The following is a 25735-nucleotide window of genomic DNA, read 5'->3' as shown; positions in this document are numbered from 1 at the left end:
CATGTATTGGACCAATTTGAAAGACTGTCCAAGTCTTGCTGCAACACCTCACCATCAATGTTATTGTTAACAGAAGAGTAGAGTTTGGTATCATCTGCAAACATTTTGACTGTTGATGAGTTACCAGATATAACCTCGGGGAGATCATTAATGTAAATAATGAAGAGAACGGGGCCGAGCACACTCCCTTGAGGAATTCCGCTGGTAACAGGTACATGATGTGAAAATGATCCATTGACATTTACTCTCTGGCTCCTATTAGATATAAATGCTTTAATCCAAAGCAGAATCTTCCCTTGGATACCATAAGAGGGCTCTTGAAAGAGCCCTCTACGTAAGTTAGGGTTAAGTTAGTTGTCATGGTTATAAAATATATATGCAATAAATTTTGAAATGTATATTCTTAAACCGAAAGGGGCAATTAATTATTACACGTTAATTTGTATGGTTACTATTGTAGTTTTAAGATTGTCTATATTGTTACATTCGCACCCAAAGCAGAGGATATTGTTCTCAATCAGAGTTACAAATCAACAAATATGGGCACACATGAATATGTGAATATGTACAAATAGTATACAAATATAGCAGGCTTTAAGGAAGTATAGCAGGAATTATTTGTCTGAAGTTTGACTGGCAATTGCTTTTTATACTAAGAGGCAAAAGTATGACTGGGCACACATGAATTTGTGAATATATAAATAGTAAACAGATATACCAGGAATGGTGCACTATTTGATTTTCTTTATGTATGGTTTTTTTTTCAACAGCATAACAAGACCATGTTTTGTTATGCTATACTGTTTGTAAGATATAACAGAAAATTATGTGTTACTTAGTAATTATAGTTGTGATCAAGTTTATCACATTGTTACATAGAAAATAAAGAGTCTACTAAAAAGTATTGTGAATATTGGGTTCTATTACTCCCATGTATTTTTTTCTGCTGAACATTTCACTGTTAAGTGGAGAGATGAAGTTGAAATTGGAGGGATGGAGACGGTGATGTGAAAAGGATGGTAATAAAAAGTGGGTTGGAGATGAGAAGAAGGATGGAGATGATGAGAGGAGGGATGGGGATGAGAGGGATAGAGATGATGAGAGGAGGCATGGAGATGAAAGGAAGGATGGAGATGAGAGGAATAGATGATGAGAGGAGGGATTGAAATTATGAGGGAAAGGATGGAGGGGATGACGATGAGAGATGAAGCTGAGAGCAGAGATGAGGAGGCGATGGAGATGAGGGGATGTAGAGGAGGAATGGAACATCATCACCAGTTCACCACCAACATCATCTCTATCATCGCCACCATCACGATCGCCACAATCATTGCCATCATCATCATCACCACCAACATCATTCTCATCCATCATCATCATAATCATCGCCATCACCACTATCATCATCGCCATCACCACTATCATCATCGCCATCATTATTATCACCATATAATTTTCATCAAATCACGATCATCGCCACCATCATCACAACATCATCATTATTGTCATCGTATCACCAGTATAATCGCCATCATAATCATCAGCATCATCATCATGATCACCAATATCATCACCACCATCGTCACCGTCATCACCAATGTTCATCATTATCACTATCGCCACCAACATCCTTTTCATCATCTCAGGAATGTTATTGAGAACCTCTTGGAAATGATGCAATCCATTGACTCGATCTCATCAGTGCATGAAGTAGCTGGGTTTATTCAGCTTTGGGTGCACTGGGGGCCTTGAACTTTTGTAGGGGGCACCAAGATAAATATGTTGTGGGGATAGTCCTGCAGAAAAAGGTTTAAGAAAATCATAATTTCATTCTCAAAAACACGATTAGGTTATCTCAAAAGGCCTAAAGTAGGACCGTCACTCTCTTTCCCTCTTTCGCTTTTTTCTGTTTTTTTTCTTTTTCCCCTTCTTTTTCCTTTCTCCCCCATTCCACTCTTTCATTCGCTCTGTCTATCCACTTTTTCTCTACTTCTTTCCCTCCCTTTTTCTCTTCTTCGCTCAAGCCCTACCAAGATTTTTCGACCACAAAGAAAAATAATCGCTATATATGTGGGCCATTATTATGTATTATTTGCTCTAGAATCAATTAAGTTTTTACTATTCAAATTCTTCAAAGATTTTCTCCCCGGTCACCACATTCCCTCATAACATTTTTAAGGGTGTCATTGATAAAAAGCTTGTGTATAGTTTTGGTAAATCCACCAAAATGCACCTATCACTATTCCAATTCATTGCTAGCTAATATGAATGGATATGCCCTATAACAGTTATGATGTGGAGGATATAAAATGAAAATGTGTTTTACAGGATAAATTTTGCGATTTTACATGGAAATTTAACTTGATCGGGTCACCCGATCAAATTAAAATATCTGTGTGTTTTTGTCTTTCAATTAAATCCTATTCCAAATCATGAAATAGGCTGAAACTTTCAAGATATGTTCTTTGTAACTTTTGGATATCTAATCACTAAATTTATAAGATAAGTGCTTGAATGCCATAACAATTCGTTGTTGAATGCCCATTTTTTAAATTTAAAACAAGCATCGCCGAGAGAGGGCGCTATATATCCAAGATTTGAAATTTTCTCAGAGAAGTGCAGTTGGAAAAATATCTAACGGTCTCTACGCTTCAGTAAGACTGTCATATTAGATGATATTCGATTATCAATCACATTATTGACCCTTTACCAAAGCTATACACAGGCTTTGAAACCTTATCCGCTGCCATGTTCTATCCATGTAGGAGTGCAAAATTGATGTTTGAACTAAGGGGGGGGGGGGGATTGATGATTGAACTAGGGGGTGCCAAATGATTACCAAGAAATTGACTGATTAGGCCGATGATGATTTATTGAATAATTCATTGAAAAAAAATGAATGTTTGATCAAGCATATTGCACATTGATTGAATTGATTTATTGATAAATTTTTGACAGAAGGATTGATAGGTAAAAGTTGTTGCCCAATTTTCGGAACTTATCATTAAATTCCGAAAATTCTGCTCTGGACTTCATACGTACATGTAAGAGCAATCAGTCTCTCAACAGAAGGGGAGGGCGGGTGAGAGGGAGGTTTCTTTTTTTTTTTTTTTTTTTGGGGGGGCTAAATGTTCTGTTGAACCTTATTCTATCAACCTACTTTTCCCACATAAGTTCCATCTCACCCTCTATTCTCCCGACTCCCCCAAACACATTGCTGAGATCCACATAATAAAGTTAAAATGCTGCCCCAAAAATGCAATGTGTGTTGAACTTCACTCATGCATAATTTATGAAATTTGCTTTAACAACCAAAACTGGCCACGATCTATCATTAATTTATCACAACACTTTTAACTTTGCAGGTTCTAACGGATTTGCCTTTCAAAAACTGACTGAAATTCTCATCAAGTAGATAAAACTAGTATTGTACCCAGGTCAGTCAGGGTCGTATCTAGGGGGCACATTCAGGGGGCGCAAATAAAGAAATCATAAAAAATGAAAAAATAATGCAAAGGAATAAAAGTGCAGAAAAGGGATACCACTGAACTGAAGGAAATTAATACCCTGTCTTGTTATTCCCATGGTAATGCCGTTTCCAACACATTTAGAAAATGAATCTTGCATGTCTATCAAAAGATGAATATTCGTGCCACTTTTTTATTAAAGGGGTGGTCCAGGCTGAAGGTATTTATAGCTTAATAAATAGAGTAGAATTCACTGCCAATTTCATCAAAATCGGACAACAGATAGCAAAGTTATCGAATTTTAAAGTTTAGTAATATTTTGTAAAAATAGTCGTCATGAATATTCATTAGGTGGGCTGATGATGTCCACTCGTTCTTTTGTATTTTATTATCATGATTATATGAAATTAGGTTTATTCAAAGTTTTTCCTCCAAGAAACAGAAAAACTGGATTGACGTCAGCCACTATGACTGATTAACCTAGACGTAAAATGTTTCCAAGGTAATTGGTTATATACCAGCTTGGCGTTTACCAGCAGAAAATGCTGTCCTGTCGAGTTCCTACGGGAGTTACCACAAACAGAAACAGAAACAACAATTACTGATGATGTCACATCTCCACTTTAGTACATTAGATATTTATTGCTGCAACTTATTTAATCATAGGGGAGACATATTATTCTCACAAGTATGAAAAAATGAAAAAAACATGATTTTATGTAATAATATAAGAAAACAGAAAGTGGAGATGTGACATCATCAGCTCGCCTAATGAATATTCATGACGACTGTTTTCACAAAATATTGCTCAACTTTAAACTTCAATAACTATTATTTGTTATCCGATTTTGATGAAATTTTCAGCGTTTTGCACAGTGAATTCTACTCTGTGTATTAAGATATATTTTCAGCCTGGACCACCCCTTTAATGATAATCATACCAACTCTCTACAAGAATTCCAACAAACAGCTTTAGCTTGAAATATTCCTTTTGTCAATCGCAAATATGCAAGCTGCGACTTTGAATCTTGACATTTTACTTTTCATTAATTCTCATTAATAGTTATGAAATACATTATTATTTATCTGGTTCCCTTTTCAAAGCGTTTTCAACACGCGCTGATTTGATAAGGGAGATATAAATCCTATTCATTCATTTTTACTAACAATGATTGAAATGTCATTTTTGGGTGATATGTAAAGTCCATCTTACAGTAAGAGATGAATAATGTGACATAAGTACTAGTTTCTGTGTATGAAATCACAGATAAAATAATTATGATGACGATCAAGATGTTGTGGTGATGAGGATAATGATGATGTGATAAAGATAATTATGGACTGGTGATTGTTATGAGATGGGAGGTGGTGATGATAGTGATGTCGATGATGGTGGTGGTGATGACGATGATGGTAATGAAGCTAGTGGTGTTGATGATTATGACGATAGTAGATGGTGTTGGTAATGAACAGTGGAATACAGGTGGTAGGGGATCATGGTCTTGGGGGCAAGAGCACCCCCCCCCTCAAAAAAGAAGATAAAATAAAAAAAAAAAGAATGAAAGAGAAACGAAAAGAGAGAAGAGTTTTAGTATGATGTCATAATAAAAAAAATGAGTTTGTGTAATAAAAATGTAAAAAAATTTACTCATTCACAATTAAAAAAATAACTTTGGCATGATGGGCCATATCTTACCCCTCAAAATCTTTCACTCATTACGCCAATGATAATGATGAAGTTTGTGGTGATGATGATGTCATAATGACGATGATGGTAATGATGAAGTTGGTGGAGGCAATGTTTGTGATGATGATCACCCCCCTGCCCTTTTATCTTTCTTCTCTCATTATCAACACGCCGCCTGACATCTCCACCCCCATTATCTCCATTCCCGTCTTCTCCAACCATTTTCGCATCTCCATCCCTATTTCATTTCAATCTCTTCCTCATCTCCACCCCCTACTCCTGTCAACCCTTCCACATCATCTCCATCCATCCTTGCCTCATCCCATCCCTCCTCTCATCATCTCCATCCACACCCCTCCCATCAACTCCATCACTCCTCATCATGGCCATTCCACCTTTCATCATCTCAATCCATCCTTGTATCATCCCTCCTCTCATCATCTCCATCCACTCATCATCCACACCCCTCTCAACTCCATCACTCCTCGTCATGACCATCCCACCTTTCATCTCCATCCTCCCCCCCCCCTCTTCATCTCTCCAATCATCTCCATCTGATTACCATGTGACACAACATTTGCTCCTGCGACAATTGCCCCAGGCTTAATTTTGTCTAAAGCCCTTTTCACAATTGGCTGCGCAACTACTTACGACCCTTCACAGTTGCAATTCTGTGCAACATATATTGTGACCAAGTGATCGCAAACAATCGCACGAGCAATTGTGAAAGCCCCTTATGATAGAGGTTCAGGGTTGCAATATGGTTTTAAGTTAGGTTTAGACCTTGCTGGTTGAAGCTGTTCATAAGATTATTGTGTGGAATTTGCCAGAGCAAATGTCATGGAACCCGTCACCGCAGCTCTCAATAAAAGGTAAATATTCAGCGAGAAAAGAGATACAAAATAGTGCAAGAACCAAATATTCAAAATACTTCTTTGGAGTTAAGTGGGTTTTATTAAGTAACATTAAGGTAAACTTGATCAGATCTAAAATTACATAGTAACACATATTGAACTTCAGTGTATATAAAACATATTATATCCCACATTTATACTGGTTCAAAGTTTCAAATAGGATTACATTACCACAATTATGATAATACTCTTATGAAAATAAATATGACACAATTCCAACTGGGAACAATATCCTCTGCTCTTGGTGTTTATGTAAAGCTAAGGACGATCTTAAAATTACATTAGTGCCAATATAAATTAACATTTATCCAACAATTGCACTTTCAGGAATATACAACCTGTTATACGTTACTATATTTGGTTTCCATGGCAATTACATGATCCCTTCCTCATCTCTTATTTTGTCACACATAAACTGGCCATACAGAGCTTGCAATTCAGGTGGTCTCAAAGAGCTGGAAAGATAGAAATAAAATAAAGAAATTTCAACTATTTGAAGCTCTGCACCTCTTTTGCTACTGAAACAAATCAAACCATTTCAACCTTCAGTTTAGAAGCAAATACATTTTTTAAATATATTAAAGTTAAATTAATTGCAACTAATTCAATAATAGAGGAAAGTTCACTCTGAAAAAAAGTTGGTCGTAAAAATAGCAAAAAATACCAAAAAAATATTGGTGAATGTATGTGGAATAGTTTCAAAACGTTATTCGAATTTTAAGTTTTAGATTTGTGGCGTCATAAACGAGCAGCTGCCCCATATGTTTTGTAATATAAAATTCATGAATTCAATTTTTTTCAATGGTTCCTGATGACTTATTTTTCTTTTCTTTTCAGGTTTGGGTGTGAAGTGTTTTGTCTTTTGAATATATACAAAAGGCATAGTAAAACCAGTTTCAATTTTCTTAGAAAATTACAATTTCTTGACTTTTTACCATTTATTATGCAGAAATGCTGCTCGCACATGACATCACAAATCCAATAATTGAAATTCTAATAACTTTTCAATTCTTTGATGGATTTTCCTCAAACCTTTGGCAATATTTTTTATTTTTTCTGCTGTTTTTTACAATTAACTTTTTGTCAGGGTGAACTTCTCCTTCAAGCTCACTTGAACGATACTTGGTATCATCTAGATGTGTATGACATAAATGTTCCTCATGAATTAAGCATAACCCCTACATACCTAAAATTAATTTAGAATGTTACAACTTCTACTTAACCTAAACATGTAGTAATTACATTTTTAAGAAGCAATTTTAAATTTTTATGAATACAATGTATATAAAAAAATAAGTTAAATTTTTGTTCAATTCAAACAATGTATAAAAGAAATAAGTAAATGTTCAATTCAATTGTTCTTTCTTTCATTCAAAGAATTTGAAAATACCAAAAAATAAAAATTGAAATTTGATGTGCCTGCATGAAGTTCACAAATTTGATACTATCTAAGAAGCTGTACTTACCTCATCGATCAAGGCACTGCTGCTCTGATGCCCAAGTCATTGGAACTCGGTATCATTTCTGCTCGTGAAAGAAATGGAAAGCCAAGGCCATCGCTTGTCGAGTATGAAACCTCTTCTCATCCCGGGTGTAGGTGGTTGGGACCAGCCCAAGTGCTTGTATCCTCCAGAAGACCCGTTGTTTCCAGTGGAATTTGCATTAAAAAAAGCTGTGACAGATACTGACAGGTAAAAAATAAGAGACATGTGTTTCGATAACGAAAAGCAAGTTTTAAAATTTAGATTTTTGATGAAAACATGTAAAGTTTTTCAATTTCGGTATAATACATTTTTTTCAATTTCTATTCCATATTGTAAACTTCATAACTTACAAACTGAGACATTTTCAAATCTATTTCCTTAATTGGTTTAGATGTTGGTTGGAAGCACCCCCCCCCCCCCCCCTCCCGCCTGAAGGCCTCCAAAAAGGGGCGTCAAGGATGGTTACTTTAAAATTTGGGAAGGGCATTCCGACCACGCAGTCAATCAATTTCCTAAAATCAGCTCAAGTTAGTGACATAAAAACTTTTTAATAAGTAAAAGTGTAAAAATGCAAAAATAGCACACTCTCGCCATTGGAAAATGGGAAATATGTCAAGAGACGGAAAAATTAACTAAAATAAGTTGACCTCGCATAGCTAGTTGAGCTGACTGCCTCACTCAGCTCAGTCACAATCACAGCACAGCCGGTCGCCGAGCTGGCCGGCCGGCGAGGCGAAGCACCGCATCGGTGTCCTTTCCAGGTGAACTATCTCAAAAAGTTTGCATTAAGTATCAGTTTTGTGAAATGCAATAACTTTAAATAAGTACAGGAAATGTGAAAACGGAATATGAAAATACAAAATAGCACACACTCACCATTAAAATATGTAAAGTGACGGAAAAATCAACTCAAATTTGCAAGTTGTAAGTTGAATGAACACGGCTCGCCGGCGGTATCGGATTATTCTCGTTGCAAGGGAACTCGCTTTATTTTCTTTCAAAATAGCTCAAAATGCACTGAAATGTCAATTTTTCTGTCGAGAATGTATTGAAGAAACATGGATTATGCGGGAAAACACTTTTGAAGTAAAGTTTGAAATTTTATTTCATGAAATTTTGAAGAAGAATTCAAGTGGTCGAGTTGTCCGATTCAGAGCCAACCCTGGACAACTCGACCGGGACGAGTTGTCCAGGGCAGCGGGTCGGGCTGTCCAGGGTCGGGCTGTCTGGTGGTCGGGCTGTCCGGACCCCGGCTGGGTCGTGTCGCACAGTTGTTAGCATACGACGCTAGCGCTGCGGAGATCTCGATCTCGAGTGTTTTGATCACGCAATTATTTTCTAAACCACAGCTTGTCCCCGAGCTGGGCACTCAAGGCCGAAGGTTCACGCCCACCTCTATTTTCTCCATAGTTCCCTTCAGCTCTTCCGCCGTTCTAGTCAAGGATGCAAGGATGACAATGGAAAAATGGCACTCAATTTAGTTTTGTTTATGAGGTCAGAGGCGTCGATCCTGGGGGGGGGGGGCAAACATATCTTTTTTTTATCTTTGCAGTTTTTATTCGTCATAAAAATAATCAAAGTATACAAAACATATCGTTGCACTTCAATCAAAAAGAACATTGTATAAGTACATACAACATAATCTTAATTTACAAGAAAATTGTACCCTAGCGCTGCCGACAGGACGATCCATTAACCGAAGAAGAAAGGGGGTACGGTAATACCCAACGGTCCAGTGTCGTCCTGGCGGCATCGCCGGGGTATAGCGCAACCAAAAAATATGACATTTTCATGTATTAACATGACCGAAAGTATGACATAAAAAACACCACAACATGAAGAGAAGATAAAACAAAGTCACAAAAAAAACGATTACACAAAATATTAATCTACAGTGGTTACAATTTATGCAATGGAAAAATACTTGTTTATGTTTTGCCATTTTACATTGTGTTTATTGAGTTTGTTTTTCTTTTTTGCAATAATTTCTTCAGTAACTTTATAAGATAAAAAGAATGCTATTTTAGGGCATGCAAAAAACAAATGATCCAATGTATCGGGTGTCGCATTGCAAAAAGAGCATATAGTGCATTTGTTTTCTTTCCTATTTTTGAGCCATTCATTTGTAGGTATTAAGTTATTTAAAATTTTATAGTGTGTGATTCGAAGTCTGGTGTCAAAAGTGATTCGTAATGGAAGAATGAACAATTTAGAAGTCTGTTGCCTATCGATGTTAGTTGATTAAAGCGAGTAAACACCTTGGAGGTTTCAGAGTTATTAAAAGTGCGATAAAATTGCTTTGTCGATATATTCTAAATTTGTCTAAGTGCAGATTCACAGAAAAAAGAAGGGAAATCCTCAGGTTCTTTTACAAGATGATTGTAGTTTTGTTGTAAAAAGAAAACTTTCCATTTCCCTGGCATTATTTCATAGCAATCTAGCAATTCAAAATACTCAGTAAACTTTAACCCCCTTTCCTTAATGATATCGTTTTGCCCCCCCCCCCTCCCAAATAAATCCGCAAGTGCAAAAAATAAAATATGATTGTAATGTTACACAGAAATCAGCAAGTGAGATTGAAATACACAACTCATTCTTCATTCAAAATCGTGCTCAAAATGCCCGCTTTTCAGATTGGAATATAACAATTCATGATTAAATAGGTGAATAGAATGTCCCGTTTTCAGTTTTAGACCCCAAAAGAACTTCCGCTTCGATTTGCAATAATCTTTTGTTGGATCTTATTTTATTTAACGTCCATTAAACTCAATTTTTCAGATCGAAATATCAAATATCGCGCTCGCACTTAGATACCCATCATTGGTACAAAAAATGCTTAGAACATAAAACTTTCAGGTGTCAGCGCGCTCTCGACACTCGCATTTTCTGAAGTGAGATATTTATTCTCCTCATGAGTTACTACAAACAGTCAGGCACCTTTTTCCTGTTATCAAGTCAGTATATTACATAATTTCAGCTCGCGCTTCGCGCTCGCATTAATTTGTTGGTCAGATATGTGTCTCTATCTCATATATATATATATATATATATATATATATATATATATATATATATATATATATATATATATATATATATATGTGTGTGTGTGTGTGTGTGTGTGTGTGTTTGGTTTTTTTTGCCTTTGGAAAGTTGATCCATGATTTTTGCCCCCCCCCCCCAATCTGAAAAAATGGATCGACGCCCCCGCGTGAGGTAATAATGTTCACAATGTTAGAGTGTATATTATATGCCTATTTATGGTTTTGGCAACTAAAAAGCGAATTGAGAAATTTATGCAGATTTTCAATTACACACACTTAGTCATTATGTATAGGCCTATAGGGGCGGGGGAATTTTCATTTGGGGGTATTGGCGGCGGAAGCATAAAAATTTAGGGGGGCGGGAAAAATATGTTCATTTTCCAAGTCGGCTGCTAAAAGCTGATTTTATTTATATTTTTGTTTACAGGGTAGTCCACACTAAAGTCTGAAGTTTTAACGGCATCTACAAACAAGATGAGATATCTAATAAGGCAAGTGTATTACAGGATTTTGCACCCCGTAGGCCCTACCTGTTTTGGGCGCCCTAGTCAGTATTTTTAGAAAAATGGCGCCCCCATGAACATCAATGATGAACAGGATAAAGGAATCTAAACAAACATTTTATGCGAGCGCGATGCGCAAGCTGAAAAAATGTTTGGTATTCTGCATGATTTTAAATCTTGACATTCTAAGCACTTTTGGTCATTAAGCAGGATGGGTAGTAACTAATAGTGGACATTCTATTAAAGCACATTTATGACTATGAACAAGATGGGTAGGCATATTTATATAAATTGATGGGAGCGCATAGCGCGAGCTGAATTTTTTTATCTTTTTTATCATGAAAAGAAGGAATATATAACTAAACATCAATGAGAGTGCGTAGAGCGAGCTGAAAATTTGTGTTATTCCAACTCAATGAGGAGGTTATCTATATAAACAATTGAGAGAGCGCGATCGATGCGCGAGCTGATTTTTTTTTGTATTCCAACCTAACAATTGATTTTGAGCACTTTTTGTAACCATGAACAGAATAGGTATCTATAGATTTTATACGAGCGCTTAGCGCGAGATGAACATTTTTTTTATATTCCGACCCAAAACCTGAGATTCTAAGGCACCTTTTGTGACCAGGATAAACAATAGATGCGAGCGCGAAGCGCGAAGTGAATTTCTCGGTATTCTGACCTAAACTTTGGACATCAAGTACTTTTGGTAATCATGAACAGAATGGCCATCTTACTAAACATTTTATGCGAGCGCGAAGCGCGAGTTGAAAGTTTTCTATTCCGACCCAAACCTTAAGATTCGAAAGCACTTTTTGTGACCATGAAGGCGATGGTTATTGATGCGAGCGCGAAGCGTGAGCAAAAAAAAATAATTCTGACCCAAATGCTCGGATTCTATTTTTTTGAAACGGTGAACAGATCATCTAACTAAACAATCGATGCGATCTAGGAGCGAGATTTAGATAAAATGATATACTGATTTGAAATGGTAACACCTGTATTACTGCATTATTACATTATGAAGGGTAATAAATAAATCCTGTTCGCCCTGGGAAGCAGAGTCACCGCCAAGATGTTTTTGAAATTGGTTTCTAATCATAATGGAGAGATTAGACCTCAAACTCCTTTATTTTGGTGCAATTTTTTTTTATTATTGTGCAATCTCCATAGTAACATTGGCCATTTTTTACTGTTCTACATAGGTTTGGGTATTTCTTGTTTCAGCTTTTCAGTTTACCTAATAATTCCTTTAATTGCCTTTCTTATATTTTCTTTCTTTATTTCTTTCATGCTTCCTTTCTTCCTTCCTTCCTTCCTTTCTTTTTTTCTATCTCCATTTTTAGGAGGGGGGACTATCCCCTCCTCTGGGTTGTGTCCCCCCGTTTCCTTTGCCTATTCTTGGGAGCAAAGCCAAAATGGGCACTTAATTATACTAGTCAAAATTGACATTTGGGGCAAACGGATATTTCCAAAAGGTCAATTATGGCACTAATTACTGTTAAAAAGGCATCTTTGCGAGTATGAATCGTGAGATAAAACTTTTGGACATTTCATGGACTAAGACAAATTATTATGTAATTATGAAAAAAACATGTGTATCTGACTAAAGAAACAACGCGAGCGCGTAGCGCGAGCTGAAATATTGAATATACTTACAAGAAAAGGAACCTGTTAAGGACTGTATTCATAGTGACTCATATTAATCAGGATTATCCCACCAATCGAATAGTGCGAGCTCGGCGAGCCAAAAATTTGTAACATTCCCACCTGAAAACAAGACACTGAAGCATTTCTGCCCGCATTTTTGTAGCCATGAACAAGTTGGGTAGCTTACCAAACAATAATTGATGTGAGCTCGAAGCGCGAGCCCAAAAAGTATGCAATTTTGTAACCAAAAATGTTTTTTTTTTAAAGGGTACATTCCATTTTGGAAAAGTGGCATTTTTCCATTTAAAGAAAGGCATGACCCCACCGGTTTGAATTTGGGGGGTTAGCAATTAAGTCACCCCTGCCCACCCTCGATCCAGTTCCACCGCACCTGCATTTCAAAATGGGGATAAAAAGAACAAGCATGTTCAAAATTGATTTATGCTAAATTACAAATTAGAAATATGGAAACCTGCTCATAAAGCAATAATTATTGGTATGGGTTTAAAAGAGTTGACTTGCAGACTTTTTCTGTTTTTAGGGGTTTTTTTTTAGATTCTTTTCCAGTTCTGCAGTTTCCCTTGAATGTACTTTTTCGCAACACTTTATTTCTTTCACTTTTTTTCTCTCTTTTCTGATTGATCTCTCTTCTTTCAATTGCCATTTCTTGTTCCTATTGACTTCTTTAATTTCTCCATGATACTTATTCTCTTATCCTATTCTCTGTTTGTCTCCGACTCATTCAGTTCTACGATCGGGGGCCTTGTCGACACCGTGAGGCTTGGACCCCAAAAGTTTCCACGAACAATCATGGGGGAAATATAAAATGTGATTATTCTTTTTACACTATCAAAACAAATGCGAAGCGGTTAGATTTTCCTTTTAAAAAGGCCTAAATTTAGTCGCTCGCTCACAGACTGGGCAAATTTTGCCCGGTATCCCTCCCCCTCCTTATATTTTTGAATTACGCTACATAAAGATTACATCAGTTATGTTCTCATCACGTACTGGGAATCTATTCTCCTAAACGTCTCTTTCTCTGCCTTCGTCTTAATCTTCCCCTCCCCCATGGTGGGCTGGTTTTTTTCTTTTTTTCAATGACTGTATATTGATCGAAATTCCCAAGTATATGATATACTTGAGAATTTTGATCAATGCATTGACATCACATCAAAGAAAAACCTTATTCAAGTGTATCATATTCCACATCAAAACGTGTCAAATTATTTGAGAGAAAATTATTTTTTAAGGACAAATAGGCCTATATGCGTTCCGATGAAAATACTTTCATGAATTAGTAGTTCGGGTGTAAATTTGTTTAGTCACTCAAGTTAACTTATTCAATTCATTGATCGAAGATGATGAATTTTAACTTATTTTATTTATTTTTTAAATTTTAACGGATATAATGTCTAATTCCTTATTTCTGAATATTTTGTGAATCGCCTCCTATATATATATATTTTTTTATTTTTTAACGAAAAATTTTTAAAGCAAAATTACTGAGTTCGCAGGAATTTTTTCAGTATTTCATTTTTATTTTACAACTTCACAATTGTGTAGATTATGAATTGCGTTAATTGTGTAGATTTGACTTGATGATAATCGAATGGAAGTTTTTTTAATTATGAAAAGAGATGTACGAGAAAACTCTTTGCGAGATTGTGTGTGAAAAATAATTTCGTCATCGTCACCGCTGGTTGCAATGACGCTACGCATGCGCATTGAGCAATTGTACTTGTCCCACCGGAAGTTTTCGGATTTTACATCCCCAAGGTCGAGACGGAATGCAAAATGGAGGAAAATAATACGACTTTCAGAGTAAGTATTTTTAACCCGTGTATTATTAAATTCATCGATCAAATCATGAAGATTTCTTTTTATTTAGAGTAGGCCTCTTTATCGAGTATGAATGCGCTGTATCGAAGCTAGGAAACTCAAGATTGCCGAGCGCAATCGCTAGCTCAGCTGGGATCCGGGGGTTCGGTGGTTCGGATGACGCGACGCTACCCAAGTCAAGCCCCCGGCCCAGCCCTGGCCCTGGGCGCTCCCTTCGTGCATCTCTAACTTATCCGTGGAGGTGGGCGGGGTCATTTTTTACTGCCGAGATTGCGATCGCTGATTCATTGTGAATGAATGTGCAGTTTAAGCAATGTAAATCGTAATCTTCAGTGTAACAACTAGCATTGATTTATGGTCGGGGGTCCTAAAGCTACGCGGTTCCTAAAGCTACGCACCACTCATCGCGCATGCAGTTTTATTGGCAAATGCGCACTCTGTGTGTGGAACTGTGACTGCAGTGTGACGAACGATTCCTTTTCAATTTTTTCTACATGGGCCGAAGTAAATCTCTAAATGCAGAGAAAACCCAAAATTGTTTGGAATTTTGGAGTTACATTCGATTTAATTTCATATTATCCTATCATAATTTGAGCAAATTTTAAAAATTGAGGCACAGGAAATACTATTTTTTGCATGATAAATCGAGTGCGTAGCTTTAGGACCCCTTCTACATCGGGCGGCGAATTCAAGAGGTGTTCGGAAAACACGACGGGATTTTCGTATTAGTGAGTTTTGTGATATTTTCTTTTTGGTTGAGGATCTTTAGAATATTTGCCACAAATTAGTTAAAGATGATTTGTTCAAATACAAAAATTGGCATATTTTACATCGCTTGTAAACAAAGTGCGTAGCTTTAGGTCCCCCCGTCATAAATCTAGCTACCTAGTCCTAGCATGTCTAGAAAGTCGAGTTAATAAATAATAATATAAAATGCCGTAATTTAAATGGCGTCAAGAGTAGACAGCTGGCAGCCGTCTATTTCGAGGATTTTTTTTACATTTTTTTTTTAAATTTCTCCTCGTACACAGACGGCTCACTATCGTGCAGCCACTTATTAGGGGACTTGCAATGCAAAATCACCCCGTCGAGTCTCTTCATATTTTGTCTTTAATGAATAAATTTTTTTTTAATTAACGTGACCAAAATGCAAATTTATATTCCCTCTTGGCATTCATTGCCAAAAACGGAGAAAAATGAAGTTAAAAGGAACAAAAACAGTGACTTACCTCGGCTGCCGCGCAAATTCACTTCCCCGTTTTATCCAATCTTAAGTACATAAACATATGGCCATTGAGTCCCCTGTACAGATCGCGCTAGAACTTCGGTCTCTGTATTTGGTGAGTGAAGCCAACGGAGTTCAGCTGAACAACCAACAAAACAGAGACCGAAGCTTTTGGTCTACGTCAAGAGGTGCTCCAGGAAAATAATAATAAAATATCATGAATATGATTTAAAATAGATAAAGAAAAATCAAGCAAACACTGGAAATTTGATCTAATCAAAATCAGACAATGAATGACATTAACAAAGACAAAGTTATATGCATTTTATAGATTTGCATTATCTTGGGAAACAGTTCATTAGTAAGGTCTGTTTTGAACTTTTGTTAATGTACATGTAGGTGTGTGTAGCCAGGAGGCCCCTAGACTAAAGAGTAAAAATCATTTTCTAATGTGTGCATGGATTTAGTTTAGGAAGAGCTATCAGGTACACGGGAAGGAACCTCTTTTGATTGGCACAATATCATGCATCTTCATGAAATAAGATTGCATTTCATATTAAAGAAGTGAATACAGAATAGTTACAATAAATCAAGAAAACAACATTCTAATTTCTACATCAAGTGTTGAATAAAACAGCAATCCGAACTAAGAACTTAGAGGATAGTCTTAGTGTCTAGACACACGAGCACTCTGCATCCCAGTTTCTAATAACTGATGTTTTCTAATGCTCTTTGTAAGTTACACTCATGTGTACACACAACCACACTTTCTTGTGCTTAAATGAGATGTCCCATGTGTCACTAATGATGTCACTTTATTTTATCTTATTTGTGAAATACAGATTGAAATTGAATGGAATTAATTAAATATTTTTCAATTTATAACATGAATTTGAGTATATGTCCTTATTGTCATATGACCTTAATTCAACTGGAAAATATATTCATGTAGATGCTTGTTGCTGATGATAATTTTTATGTACATGTATAAAACTCAGATTTAAATGCTGATGGGAAACAAAGTGCTTGGGAATCTTAATTACTGTAGAATCCAAGAAAGAGTCACAAGTTGTATGTAAAGCCAATATGAATAGCTTATTAAAGGAATACCACTCTAGAATTATAATCTCCCAGAGGCAGAACAGAATATGCAGACTTCTTTAAGAATAAGATATCATGAGGCTTATCATTTTTTTTCTTTCCATTTCTTCCCTTTACATGCAGAGATCTAACAGTAGACTGTCTATGCTAGACAAGTCTTTAGAAAGACGGAGAGTCAACAAAGAACATAACAGTAACTTTAGAGCTGGTTACGTGGCTGTCCATGAAGAGCACCTTCATAAGACGGGCCTAAGAGGGCGCAAACGTTTTCTTGCCTATTTCCTACTCTTCTTGATTTATGCTGTAGCAGTAGCAAATCTAGTGGTAAGTACACCAAGTATGTCAAACTAAAACTGGTCAATTTTTTTTATAAATTTTAATTTCACTTTCTTCCTCTTTCAGGAGCAGTTTTCACAAGTTTTTAGATTATTCACTGTAGATATTCCTGTTTTATTTTATTAAAAACTTGACACGCTTAAAACCACAACTCAGACCTCTTTTTTAAAACTGCTCACTGGAATAATTCTTAAGGGGGATAAAAATTACAATTGTACTATGATATTTGTTTTTGAATCCCTCCCTCCTCTTGGCGCAATTAATATTGCATAATATTCTTCCAGTATTAATTAAGCATTATAGCCATTCATTTTAATACCCCTTTACAGGTAATACTAAAGTGATGTCCAAATTTAATTAACATTATTGTTAAATTTGATTATATGAATGTTCAATATTACACCAGGCATTCACATGCCATAGATTAATCCCACATCTTTAAGTACATGTACTTCCGCATTGTAAATTCCTGAAGAAGACGGAGGTTGAAAATTCGAGTGAACAATAAAAACTTTATTGGCAATGAAAGCATTATTTTGTTACTTCCCCATTTGTAGTTTCTCCATTTCTAAATATACTGAACTTACAGCAAACCAAGGGTCCCATTGCAAAGAACATTCTTTTGCAAATACCATGGAAACTTGATTTTGAATGGCTGCAGAACCATTTTATCCAACATGACCCGAATGATTTTAATGTGTTGTTTCATTAATGGTTATATAATCTCTCAACAGTTAACAGTTCTGATAGTGTTAGCCCTGCGTATAGACCAGAATGGTTCAGATGTGATGGAGTTTCTTGGAGAGGGAGGTGTGAAGTATAAGACTGAAGTCAAAGCTGAAATGGTTTTATCAGATACAGGAGAGTTTGGTGGATACAAAGGACAAGATCTTGAGATTCATGGTGATGGTCAACCGGTAAATAGATTAAATTTAATCTTTCTTTAATCCAATCCGCTATTAGTGCATAGCTTATCACATAGTAGTAAAGATTTTATTGTACTTTCTAACCCTATTAGTAAATTAGAGTCTTTGAAAAGGCCTGATGAAATTGAATTGTACAACCTTCCATGTTTAAAATCTTTGTAATATTTTCATATTGCATTGATCGATAAAAAAAAATCTAAGGCAGTATTAGTATAATGTATGTCACAAATATTGAAAATATGTAAATGACTAGAAATGCAATACATGTACTCATTCTCCATTACATTCTAGTGTTGTGAATTATAGTTTTAGCAGATCTATTCAGTCAAAAGATATTTTGAAGATGACATAGATTTGCGTATATTCTTTGCTAGTTAGTTGGATGTAGTAATTCAAGAAATATGTAAAATTGGGGTGTATATATAAATCAATATTGATTAAATTACATTTCTACAAAGTTACTAAATGTATATAAAACAATTTAAATCTCTGATGAATCAGGGTTCCTGTTATTGTGGTTGTCTAGCTCCTATTATCTTTCACAATGCACTAAGTGCAAGTACTTTGTTGTCTACTCACATCACTCACTGCTCGATACACCCCCTGTATCTGATGTACTTTTATTGTACATTTCTTACATTGCATTGAAAGAGTTTACATCTCTGTTTATACTTTACAGGTTGTTTTACAACACATGATTGGACATGGATCTTCTGGTAAGTATGATGAAACAATTCTCTGTTTTGCTTTTTTTTAAATACATAATTGACAGTCATTCTTTTATTGTTAAAACTATAAAATGCATATATTTTTAATAGTTTTTGTTGTTGTTTAAATACTGGAATGGAATACTCCCTTTTGAAGTTCTCTTGAATTAAAGTTTACTTTAATTACAGTGATTACTGTATTACTTTTCACATCTTAATGCATTTTGAAATGATGAGTGAATAGAAACGAATCCTGTTTATTATGATTTGCCATACTTTTCTGCCATCTCCTTCTGTGCAGTTGAATTTAGTGGTGAAAACACAACCTTGAGATCACAGGAAGGGCTTCATGTCATAGACCCACTGACAGGGAACACTATCCTACACACAGCTAATGATAGTGGTATACCGTCACCTACTGGCATGAAACAACTCAATACAACACAGGTTGTTACATCAAAGGTTAGTTTACACAAACCTAATAAAGTCCTGTGTGATAAAATTTATACATGTACCATAAGAAATACAAAAAAATGTTGTGAGAGATTTCTTATCCATCAATCAAATGACTTCATTCCAAGTGCTTTTAACATTTATAATGAATTTTAAAAGGTGTGAAATAGTTATTAGTGCCCTATTTCATAAAAGTAGTGAATTTGAAGCAACAAGCTACTGACATAAGCCGCTATAATGGTGTTGTATGAATATGCTATCAAATTCTTGCATTTGCTAACGTTATTGATAATAAGTTTTGTGAAAAATAACCCATGTTCATAGATATTCAGCTATTCAAGAGAAGTTGAGGTGTGATCGATTATTTTAAAACAGACAATTAAAATTGGATACCATGTAAGTAATTTAGATTTGTAAGTAAGCAAGCAGTGTGGTTTATGACATATCCTTTGAATTCTACATCATTTAACTGTTTTATGGCTGAATTTTTGATTGATTTTAAACTGATTGACACCAAATTATTTATTCCAAAATTACTATTTATTCCAAAATGCCACAATTTCTTTTATCTTACAAAGGTGGTCCCCAATATTGTTGATGACCTCAGGATTACGACTGACCAAGTATTGACCATACAGGGTAACGAAGGATTGACCATTGGTGCTGAAGCTATTGAGATGTCTGGATCTAGTATCTTCTTAAATGCTGTAAGTCATTATCCTACCATGCTGTGGGTGGAACCCTTCCCAATATTTTAATAACTCATATTTGGGAGGGATTTGCCACTGACAACAATTTGCTTTGGCTTTGAATGGCTAAAATTTTTTCCTCAAACAGAAAGTTGTGTGATTAATGTACCGTAATATTTATTCACCAGCAATTACATCTTTTCCCATTTTGTCCAAGAAGAAAAGTTAGAAGTTAATCTTCTTCTCAATGATTCCATGAAATAATCAACCTATTTGTCCATCTTAAACCTGCTTTCTCAAATTTTACTTCATCGCTTCATGAACTACACAACGTATGATAATGTGAGAGGGTTACACTTTTCATGTAAAGCACAAGGCAGAGACAAATCTTGTCAAATGATCATGCATATAGGGGTCAGAATAGGGAGTCACACTTCTTGAATATTATTTTGGACAATAGGTCAAATTGTTAGTGGACTAAAATGAGTAGAGCTGTGCATAACCATGTTCATGAATTAATGACTCGTTTTCATTTGATGGGATCATTGTTCTCAAACTTTCATATTTATTTGTCTGTCATCATTATTTGAGGGTTCTATAGGGATATGATTGACTGGAGAAAAATATTATCTCGTACCAACTTACACTCCATTTTGGTAATAACTCTTGCCTATTATCACATTATTGTCAATACCTCATTTTTTTCACCACAGCTGAACACCCTTTCCTTGGAGGGCGGTCCAGGAGGAGGGGTTTATATCAACACCACCAGTTTACCAAGGAAAAGTACCGCTAGTACCCGTAGCACAGGCATGGGACTTACCCTGTGTGTGTGTGGTGGTACCGGTAGAGTGTTCCAAGTGACGGCGCCACCAGGCCTCTCTCATCCATGTGGAAAACTCAGGACCAATCCATGCTTGTAGTATTAATCTATGTTACCTGTTTATATTTGCTATTCTGCAGCTTATGTTTTCACAATGATTGTCTGTTCAATAGGGTAGCTCCTTTCTTGCCATATTTTAAATCAGGAAATTGTTCACATTTAAGGTACATGAGGTAGCCAAGATTATTGCACTTTTGCTAACAATCCATTTACTGGTTGACCACAGCAGTGTTTACAGTGCTAACCTCATGTATCGCATTGAATTGACAATCTCTGTGCATTAATATATTTGCAGCTTACTAACCTTATTGATACAAGTAGAATGCAGGGCATACAAAGGATGCAGGGGGTTTCACTATTCTCCCATATTTTGTTTTGGCAACAGATGGTACTGCCCTTTCTGTTGGTGCAATCTGTGTCACAGGGATTATCACTATCAGTGTCATTGTTAATATCTAGTTTGCAGCCACAATATATCAACAAGATCTTTCCGATTTCAGCAGTAACATTGATCATTTCTGTTGTGTACTATTACATAACATACTGTGTATGATTTACATGTAGCTTTCTGGTTTGTGAGGGTTATTTATCTTGCCGATTGAAGAGATATTTGCCAAGATCAAAATGTTTGTTAGCTGGACTGGATACAGTAGACATAGACTTGATCTGTCCAGTTTTGCTTGACGAGCTACTTGTGGTGGCACTACCCTTCACTTTGGTTTTCAGCTTCTTTGGATTTCTCATCTCAGAAGCTCAAGGTTACGCTTTCCTTTTCTTGCTTGACTTTGGAAAAATTCCATCAAGGGCTCCCAATACTGAATGAGCCTTTAAAGAGCTGTTCCAAGAGTGAGCCACCTGGAGTGAAAATTAATGAAAAATTATGACTCCCCCCCAAAAAAAATGATAAAAATAATTATCTTTAATTGAAAAAGGACCACTTCAAAATGTGGTTTGGCACAACAATTCTTGATAAGCTATTCCAACAAATTTGGAATATGTACTAAATAAAGGGGAAAAAATAAAATATATACATGAAAAAAAATGAGCCCTCGTTTGGCCCCTAAAAATTGTTTTCGACAGCAAAATCTACAAATCCTCAAATTTTCAACATTAAAAAAATTGAAGATCACTATTCTATGCATAAGTGGATACATCTTGAAAGGACTGTCGTCACATCCTGAGCCATTACAAAGAACTCCAATCAGTGTCGCCATCCTTTGAACTCTCCAAGTACTGTGCTTTGTCTTGTTGGGTCCATCCTTTGCTCAGAGTAGCAGGAAATCCTCATCCTGGACTCACTTAATTTCGCATTGGTGAGCTATTGAAAGTATAGACAGGAAGCATCTTACATTGAGCTCCACTATCAAGCATCCGTTTTACAGGTTTCCCCTCTATGTCGAGAGTCACCGCCATAGTTTTTGCCCGATCTCTCTGTGCTCTGGCCTGGATAATATAAACAAACCGCTCATCTCCTCTGCCTGTCTGCTCCACATCATGTACATGTACTTTTTCTATGTGACTCCATTTGAATGGCAACTTCGCAGACATTGTGAAAATGGTTCATTTTACCAATGCACATTTGCGACACTCCTTTCCAGATGATTGACATTAATTGTTCATGACTTTTCCACATCTGTTGCAAATTTTTTGAGTGTTTTTATGTCCATTTCTTCTTCTGGGCTTGTGAAGCCATCTTGCATTTTACAACTTGTTGACTTGTATCTACATTGTAGCTCACTTTTGCAACATGGCATATGTCAATAGCTTTTTGAAGTGCCAAAACCTCTCTGTGAAGTTAAGCCCTTTGGTATCAAATTTTATTCCGACAAGAATTCTATCCTTAATGAGAGCATCATTAAGCAATTCAAAGGCACGTCTTTGCTTCTGTTTTCAAACTGATCCACTGAATTTTCTGCTTGTTGAAACGAGTGTTGAAGACAGTGTCTCTCAAAAGTCACATTTGTTTGCGGCTTGAAATGCTCTTTTGTAAGAGCGAATTCACATGCTCCCTTCTATTTTGGCCATCTTCTGTAGTTTCCCCAACATTTTCAAAGGTATTGTAAATGTATTGAAACTTTCATCATTTATCATCAGTAGGAGATTGAATATTTTCTTCTTTTTGGCAAATCTGGTTATACTATTGCCAAGTGAGAGAAAATATGACTTGGAACCAGAGAAATCAGGGGGTTTGGTTTTTTTTGCATCCCTATCATGATGTAATTGATTTATGATATTGACTTTATTCTTGTATGTAACTATAAACATTTTCTCATTTTCTTAAATATCTTATTCATTATTCTGATGAATGTACACTGAAAGATTAATGGAGCATTACATGAAGAAATATGATATATTTATAAAACGAAATTTTGAAAAGTTCTTGCAGACTGATTGTGCCAAATGTGAGAAAGTACAAGCTATATTATTAGCTGTAGTATTACTGTCGCTTAAAAGATTATGTATTCATGATTATGTATTCATACTTTCGTATTTTGGTTTTGTTTTCAATTGGTATCACATGTACATTATGCATGCCATTCAGGACTCAAGTATTTTTAAAAACTGATTTGTGTATTATTACGCTGATTTACATGTGAATCATATGAATTTTAGATTTGCAGCACTTACTTTTTTCATCGAAATTGTTATTTAAATACTCATGCATTTTGTAACTAATCAGTACTCATACTAAACTTAGATCTGAAAAATACCCTCATAACATAATGATGACCTCATTAATAATTCTTTGAGAGAAATACATGTGTCGGTATATAAGATTATTGCTTTGATACACTTTTAAAATATGTCTTTTGTACTGTCTTTAATCATACTTTTACATGCTGATATTAGAAAAGTATGTTGTTGTCAACTTGTCGTTGTTCTAGCTTATACAGCACATATCATTCAGCAGTGAATATTTGCGCCAAGTAGAAAGATTGAATTCAGAAAATATGTTAAAATTACAAAAGCAGCTTAAACTTCCTTCCTAAATCATTAAGTGTAATAGAATGAGAATAAGCACACATTTCCTATGTATGTAGAGTATATTGATAATTGCAAAAGATTCAGTGTGTGTACACTTAAAGACAAATAAGTTTGGTTTTAATCTCCTTTGTCAATTTGAGCCATTATGTATCTATGTATTCTTTCAATTTCTTGGTTGTAAGTTAACATGCTTTAGTTGACCCTACATGTTAAATACATTCATTCATTCTTTAAAAACAAATCAATATCAGCAGTGTATGAGGCTTATTAATGATGCTCATTTGAACCTTGGATATTTGGATACAATGCATTCATTTATTGATTTACAAACCAATATGTTAAACAATAAGCTATTCACCTTGTACAGAAGCAGATGAGGGTTATATTGTATTCAAGTGACCTAATTCAGCATTTCACAATACTTACGCCATCAACGTTCATTATCATGACAGACCTAATTATCCACTTGCAGGTTCAGCAACTGTTCCAAGAACAGCTGTGATTGAGAATGGATAATTTGAATTAACATCAAGAGAATAAGGAGTCCCATCGCAGGGAAGAATGCAGATTAATCTGTTGAAATAGCAGTGAGATACATGCAAAAGCGTAGTGTTAAATGGTATGTATTCACTTAAATTAGGAAAAAAAATAAACTGATGGAGTGATATCACTATAAGGGCAAAAAGATTGTGAAATGCTCAAAATTGTGTTTGGGTATTCACATGTTGTAAGGGCATTTCTCTTCAAACCTTGGACAAGTTCATCTGTCATTGTGCAGGTGCTAAAGTAAATCATACTAAACAGTAGCCTTTCACCTATGTTTTGTACTAAAAATAATGTTTTTATGCTGTACAAAGTCCAATTTCCAAGCTGCTTAATGCTGTAGTTATTTATTGTAGCATATTTATTTATTTGGTTGAAGCTTTTACATCTTGATGCTGTGCAATATGTTAGACTTTGATGTATTCGGTATTGCTTTTAGCATAATAAAATTTGAAAATTGCATTTTCCTGTATTGTGTGATAGTATCTTCAATATCGTTCATTTGAAATGTTATTTTTTTTCTTCAAAATATAAAGCAAAATGTTGATACTGGTCTTGAAAAAAATAAGCAAGGGGATTTTATGCTTATTCTTAATAATACAAACTTATTAAGATATGCCATGACTTATCTATATATTTTAAGAAAATGAATTGAAGTGTCATTCAATAGAAATTTATCAGTCATGAGGAGTGCTGAAGATAAATGCAATCAATTGCAAATCAGGTTAAGGTTTCAGAATTAATTGCATTTATTGGTCAGCTTCTTGCAACATAGTTAGTTTTTGTTCTTACTGAAATTGAAATGTAATTGATCAATGAATAGACAATTTATAGTAGATATTTGCAATTGATAGCAAATTACGTTCTTGTAACACCCCCCTGAAAGTTTTTTTTAGATTTTTTAATTCGGAAGTGAGAAGATTGGAATAGCGAGAATCATTACCTCCAAATTATCTTGTATTCAGTAGAACCTGAATTAAAAAAAAACGATTCAGACCACATAGGATGGTTTTTAAACATTTAATAAATATCAATATGCATTCTAATATTACAATGATGAAAAAAAGTTTACAAAAAGGTAACATTTATTTCATATATTACATGTAATTTAGAAAAAAGAAACTGGAAGGGAATCATTAGTTGAAGTAGGAAAAAAATATAAGCAAGTTCACAAGTTCATAGCAACATATTGGGTGTACTATAGTTATTGAAAACAGAGCTTATTGAGATGCGATACAGTGTATATGTACCAGAAAAACTAATTCCCTGAACAGCATTGGTTACCATTGATTTCGC

General features: G+C 35.3%; 1 protein-coding gene and 1 long non-coding RNA gene across 2 annotated transcripts; one reads left to right on the top strand and one right to left on the bottom strand.

The window, feature by feature from the left end:
- Nucleotides 1–5129: 5129 nt before the first annotated feature.
- Nucleotides 5130–8804, bottom strand: LOC121408244. The gene is made up of 3 exons (XR_005969023.1): nt 8429–8804; nt 7535–7752; nt 5130–6523 (listed from the first exon to the last, which is right to left on the bottom strand). It is a non-coding gene; the product is annotated as an uncharacterized LOC121408244 (long non-coding RNA).
- Nucleotides 8805–14471: 5667 nt separating this feature from the next.
- LOC121408220 (beta-sarcoglycan-like) lies at nt 14472–24883 on the top strand. The gene is made up of 7 exons (XM_041599615.1): nt 14472–14573; nt 17041–17241; nt 17988–18170; nt 18859–18895; nt 19188–19348; nt 19918–20046; nt 20742–24883. Exons 1-7 carry the CDS (start codon nt 14547–14549, stop codon nt 20949–20951), a joined length of 948 nt encoding a protein of 315 aa, XP_041455549.1. The 5' UTR covers nt 14472–14546; the 3' UTR covers nt 20952–24883.
- The last annotated feature ends 852 nt before the right edge of the window (nt 24884–25735 follow it).

This window comes from Lytechinus variegatus, chromosome 1 (genome assembly GCF_018143015.1).
Source record: "Lytechinus variegatus isolate NC3 chromosome 1, Lvar_3.0, whole genome shotgun sequence".
NCBI classification, from domain to species: domain Eukaryota; kingdom Metazoa; phylum Echinodermata; class Echinoidea; order Temnopleuroida; family Toxopneustidae; genus Lytechinus; species Lytechinus variegatus.
The sequence above is the reverse complement of the archived record's forward strand: the minus strand, read 5'-3'. Positions and strand labels throughout refer to the sequence as shown.